Source organism: Pyrgilauda ruficollis, unplaced genomic scaffold (assembly GCF_017590135.1).
Source record: "Pyrgilauda ruficollis isolate IOZ18807 unplaced genomic scaffold, ASM1759013v1 scaffold134, whole genome shotgun sequence".
In the NCBI taxonomy this organism is placed as follows: domain Eukaryota; kingdom Metazoa; phylum Chordata; class Aves; order Passeriformes; family Passeridae; genus Pyrgilauda; species Pyrgilauda ruficollis.
The window spans coordinates 983,185-989,184 of NW_024511877.1; the positions used below are offsets into that span (position 1 = coordinate 983,185).

Below are 6,000 nucleotides of genomic sequence, written 5' to 3' on the forward strand. Positions count from 1 at the left end.
TTAGAGGGATTACAGAAAGGGGAAGTGGAGGTTTTAGAGAAGGGGGCTCTGGGATATGGTGGTGCTGGGACAGGCAATTTCTCTTTGATTATCTTATCAGCTCCAGCTGGGAGAGTGGGAGGAGAGAGGGGAACAGGTGGTTCCTGAGTCCACCCAGAAGGTGTTGCAGTCAAAATTCTAGAGCTGAGAGGAGGGTAGAAAGTGAAAGGTTAAAGCTTTTTGCTTCATTTGGAGTGGTTTTTTATTTGTTTTATTTATGTTTAGCTTGCACTGTGTTCATGCAGGGCTTTTGAGCTGACAATAGGATGTGTATTTGTGAAAGGTGTTGGAAAAGCCCTGGTGGATGCCTTGAGCTCTTCCTGGGTGAGTAAACATTGTACTGGCTCACGCTATGGCAACAGAAAAAATAGCAATACTTCAGCAAGTTCTTACTCCTTGTTTGGGTAACACAGCCTTCTGAGAGAGGGGAACAGGTGGTTCCTGAGTCCACCCAGAAGGTGTTGCAGTCAAAATTCTAGAGCTGAGAGGAGGGTAGAAAGTGAAAGGTTAAAGCTTTTTGCTTCATTTGGAGTGGTTTTTTATTTGTTTTATTTATGAAAAGATAAATGCCTTAGCTTGCAGGGCTTTTGAGCTGACAATAGGATTTGTATTTGTGAAAGGTGTTGGAAAAGCCCTGGTGGATGCCTTGAGCTCTTCCTGGGTGAGTAAACATTGTACTGGCTCACGCTATGGCAACAGAAAAAATAGCAATACTTCAGCAAGTTCTTACTCCTTGTTTGGGTAACACAGCCTTCTTTGTGCTCAGTTAAAGGCAAACTTTAAAGGTGAAAGCTTTGTATTTTTTCTGTGTGGCTCTCTGAGACAGCATAAAAAGACATTTCCAGGGATTTTTTTGCAAATCACTGATGCCAATGATACTGGACTCGTGTGGCTGGGAACCAGTATCATTGACAAGTACACAAAGTCACTGTTTCTGCAAATTAGCTGAAGAATTCTTTTGCCTTTGAAAATCAAGCACTGAGAGAATATATTGGCAGGCAGGAAAGGGAGAAATTAATTTGCAGAGGCTCGCTAGGCTCAAGATAGAACTCCACTAAGCTGGGAAAAACAGCTTTCTGTGGCTCTGCTGAGTTCCTGTTCATTACTTAGCCAGACATGACCTTGCACAACTTCTTCAACACCAGGGACTAGGGAGATCTTCTGTGGTAAACAGAGCCCATAATAACCCTGTTCTCTAATCTCTGCTCCTGTAGCTGATGCCATCCTTTATGAAAGTGTGTGTGTGTATATATATATCTCCCTGAGGCACCTAATTGAGAAATGGCTTTGTGAAGGAATAAGAACATTTGGGTTGCAGGAAGTAATTACACAGGCACAGGTTGACTTGCTTGATTAGTGTTACATGCCAATATTGCTATCAGGAGACTGGCTGTATATTAAAGCATTCCTGAGGGATTTGGGTGGGCATGGCACCTTTGGAGAGCGTAGCAGAGTCCCTAAATCTCTGCTCTCTGTGAGCAGCCACAGTCCCTCCTCCCAAAGGCAGGGCAAGGCTTTGCCATCACTGAAATATCAGCCTCCTAAGTAGTTATTTTTGCCTCTCAAGCAAAACTGCTGTGCCTTAAAGGGTGAAGGCAGGTCTGCTGGTTCTTAATTGTCTCCTTCCCCAGTGACCTGGGAGATTGTTCTCTAACTGGCTGTAATTACCTTTTCTGTAAACTAACCACAGTGCACTCTGCTTTGGGTGTTACGTTCATTAACAGGATTCTGTTCTGTGGGTTAATGTATGCTGGGAATGTCCACTCTGCAGGAACAGACTGATTTGTGTAGCAAGTGTTTGTGAGATACCCTGAGGAGCAAATCTTGTGCCAGGTAACTGATTCAAAATGAAATTCATAATATTGAGGACAGAGAATCTATGGGCGCTCAAGTTGCGGGGTGGATTTGTGTGAAACATTCACCTGAAAAGGGGAGATGAACTTTTTATTGTCCCTGAAAGCGAGCTTGAGGGGAAGGTTGGCTCTGAGCCTGTGCTTGCAGAAGATTTCTGCCTGTGGTTTGTGTTTGTGGCATGATCACTTGTGTGAGCTGAAGGGGGGATTTATGCTGTGAGTGGCACTTTTGGTGTTTTTGTGAGAAAAGTTGGCTGCTAATTTGGAACTGGAGCAATATGGGAAGAATGAGTGCTTCCCTTTGTACCCTGACTCAAACATAATGACTGAAAGAAGGCTCACCATGCATGGCTTGAAAAAAAAATAAATTAAAAAGGTCTGAATCCCAGCAGATGTTTTTTTTCATGTTATTGTCTAGATATTTAGCCGTGTGGACTGGTTGGTTTTCAGACAGAAAAAAGCATGCAGCACATAAATATAATTCTTAATGCTTTTAACAGCATCCAGCTCCTACTGCAGCCCCTGGATGTGGAGTTTTCTGCTGTGTCCCCTATAATGAGCATGGAATCATGGCTACTGTGCCAAGCACAGCTGGGAAGTTTGCCTAGCAATGCTGTTGACTGCTGGATAGTAATGGGGGTGGCTTGGGTTTTTTCCTGCATAATGAGGTGATTCTAGTGAGAGCTCAGCTCTGAGCTCAACCCTGTGTGGACACTGCTCTGCTGGCAGTGGGGGCCCTTGAGCTGCTGTGGAACCGTGACAGGCTTCCTTAGTGCAGCAAGCCATAGAAAGGCGCTCTCAAAAAGGTGCAGGCAGGGAGCTATTGCTGAAAAACTTGTTTCACAAGTGCCTTTGGAGTGAATTTCCTCCTGTGTATGTGCCCTTGCTCAGAGCATTTCCCCATGTGTTTCCAGAGAGAGAGCACTTGAATGCTGGGCTTGTGCACAGTGCTCAGATCTCAAAGGCACCAGGCACTCCAAGTGCTTGGCGCTCAGAATCAGCCCTGATGAGCATTCATACACCTGGTTTGGCTAATGGAATTACCCCAAGTGTTCTGATGTGCAAAATTGTTTCAATTGTATGTGAGACTACTGCTCTTGCTGGGTATTGGGATATTCCAATGGTCTGTAGAGGAGGCAGATGAATATAGAAATTGTAGAAATGGAAATAAGGGTTTAGAAATTAAATAGAAATCTGCTTTTAAAAAACAAAAGGCTTGCTTATTGTTCCTGAAAGCATTGGGTATTTACAGGAAAAACCCTCCAGAATAAAGGCTGGAGAATGTGATATTGCATGCCTAGGGATTCAATTAATCTCTGACTATGATTCCCACATGTGGAAAATGACAAGAAATAACTGTCATGCTGTTGAGCTCTGTCTATTCTTTCCAAGTTGCACACATCTTTGAAAATTACTCTGAACAAATTTAATGGTGTCCCTGGATACAATAAATCAGGAAAATAAGTGTAGAAGAGCCCCCAGTGAGTAGTCTGTGGGCCTTTCACTCTCTCAGATGGTTATGTCACTTGCTCAAGTGCACGCTGTGCTTCCACCCTGTAACTGGTAACTTTAAATGCTTACCTGCTAGTCTGGTAATGAAAATTCTCCTGCTACCTCTTAGAAGTCATGCTGGGGCTGTGACTTCTTCAGGCTCTTTTTTTTCCTTTTGCTCTTTTTGTTTTTTTAAAATTCAGTGATGGTGAGGTTTAACAAGGCAACAGTCTTGTGCTGTTCTGGCTACTTTACAGCAATGGTGAGAGAAATAATACAGAACAGGCCTCTAGAAGGTATTATATATATGTGCAACATACATGTGTATGCCCCTATGTACAAACATCCATCAATGCATGTATGTGGGGAAAATGGCTTTTAATCTCAGCTTGTGGTTTATCTATCTGCTGGCTGCACCTGTGCACTTCCAGCCCTTACCAGGAAAAAAAGCTTCTCAGCTTTTTCAAGCTTTGCCTCCTTTTAAACACCCATTAGCACACACACACATCTGGGATGGCATCCCCCAGTTCTTGCCTTACCTTCACATCGTTGATGTTCATCCTGGTCCCCTCCTTCCCGACAAAGATGTCGTCGATGTCAACCAGAATGTACCTCTCCAAGGAGAGCGTCAGCTTCTTTCCCGACAGGAAGGAGATGGCGTCGAGGAAGATGAGCTTGTGGAGCCAGAAGGTCAGGTTGTTCCCAAAGAGGACTCTCTGGATGCCGTCGTGCAGGCCCAGGTCCTGGATGACGGTTGCATAGAGAGCGGCCCTGGGCAGCGTGGCGGGGGTGGGCCTGGCGGGCTGCAGCTCGCTCAGCAGCACGGGCTGGAAGGTGGAGTGGTTGAACTGGAACACCGTCCAGTCCTCGCCGGGCAGCGGGCCCTGCTCCACCCTGGGCGCTTTGGTGATGCGCAGCAGGGGCGAGCGGGGGTTCACCACGCAGTCTCGGAGGGCCACGTTGTTGTACAGCTGTAACGGCAGCCCTTTCAGCCTGGTGCTCGGGGAGCTGTTCTCGTTGGCTTTATGAAAACCAATTATGCTAACACTGTATTCCACACAGTATTTTTCCAGAAGGTCTCTATTCCACGAGTCCATGGACACGTACTTTAAAATATTCTCGTATATAACAATCGTGTACTTCCCTCTCCCGTTGTCTGTGAGAGGGGGAATGTCTCCCTTGGCTGGTGCAATGACCATGTGGTACTGAAACTTGCTGGACTCGAGGATGGCTATGATGTCTTGCCCCAGCTGGGAGTACTGGCTTTCCACGAACAGGAGCACAGTGGGGTCAGTCCTAGAGGGATCAATTGGCTTAGGTGTTCTCAGCTCCGCAGACCTGTAGGGCAGAAGTTTGAGGTCCTCACACTCTGCTTGCCCAGTGGTTTCCACGAGGGCCATCTCCTGCTTGTAGCCAGTGTAGAGGAAATAGGCAGAGATGACAATACTTGCCAAGCAGAAGGTGGCCAGGAGAATGACCAGCGTTCGGAAGCTTCTGCGGAGCTTCCCAATGAGATTCATCTTTCGCAGGGCCTCCAGCTCCTGCTGGACTTGCAGCTCTTCCGGGTGCTCCTCCTAAAGTGCCATGGGAACGAGGAGTTGTGGAGGTTCCCCTTCCAAGGCGTTCATGTGACCATTGCAGTGCATTTATGAGGTGTTCAGGGAGGCTGTAAGGCTGTCGGAGGGAGAAGTCAAAGGATCCGGAAAGACAAATTGAAAGAGGTTTTCTCAGAGCGCAGCAGCTGCCAATAATCAATGAAGAGGACTCTTAACATTATCTGCAACAAGAAGTAAAAGAAGAGTAAGTAAAACAAAATCCATAAAGCAATTAAAAACACACATTAATAAGGCCGGTGATTGATACTGGTAATGTGAGTAAAGAGGGAAGTTTCTGAGTAGTTCAAGGAGCACTCAGTGTCACTTGCTTTCTTGGTGCATTAAGATAAGCTGCATTAAACAGCTCCCCTGTGTTCTTAGGATACAGAAAAAACTCGTTGAGGATGTGCATCTACTTATCAGCTGCTCTTATCTAAAATGCATTGTTGCTGTCGCAGATGGGAACAATGCAAGATTTTAGGGGTGAAATGTGAACAAAGTGAATCTTTGTTAGATCTGGGACCGTGTTCTGTGTCAAATTCAAACTGCATAAGACATAAATTCTGTGTTGGATTGGAAAACTATTTTGACCAAAGTGAAAGACACGACAGGAGTTTGAGGAGAGATTTGTAGGGTTTTCTCTCCAGTTTCCATTCTGCACTTGGAACCATCTGAGTTCATGATCCGGTTTAAGTACTATAGAGATTCTCTGGGGATTTTCCAAGTGAATGAGCAGGCTGCTAGCACTGTGGGGTGCAGCTGTGGTTGGCTCTGCCCCCATCAGGGATCAGTGGGAGGTGCTGTGTAGAAGGAGAAGTACTTCAAGGAAGCTGTTTTAGTGCTAGGTGGGCAGGTAGGTGGGGGATGTGCTGGTCCATGACACCTCTGGCTGAAGCCCTCGGCCTCTGGTCTGCTCCTGTATGGACGAAGAATGAGGTGCTTAAACCCCATTGCTCCCAAGTCCTTGTGCAATTCCTGGCAGTTCTGACTAAATTCATGAGAAATTGCCAGTGGTAACAGTA

At 45.9% G+C, this 6,000-nt stretch overlaps 1 protein-coding gene across 1 annotated transcript in view; it reads right to left on the reverse strand.

Moving 5' to 3' along the window:
• The window catches only part of NDST4 (N-deacetylase and N-sulfotransferase 4), a 50,856-nt gene extending 45,953 nt beyond the window's left edge, over positions 1-4,903 (reverse strand). Inside the window, exon 1 of the mRNA XM_041459335.1 lies at positions 3,923-4,903. Within this exon, the coding sequence (XP_041315269.1) occupies positions 3,923-4,903 (981 nt within the window). The remainder of the gene's footprint in view (positions 1-3,922) is intronic.
• Between the last annotated feature and the right edge of the window lie 1,097 nt (positions 4,904-6,000).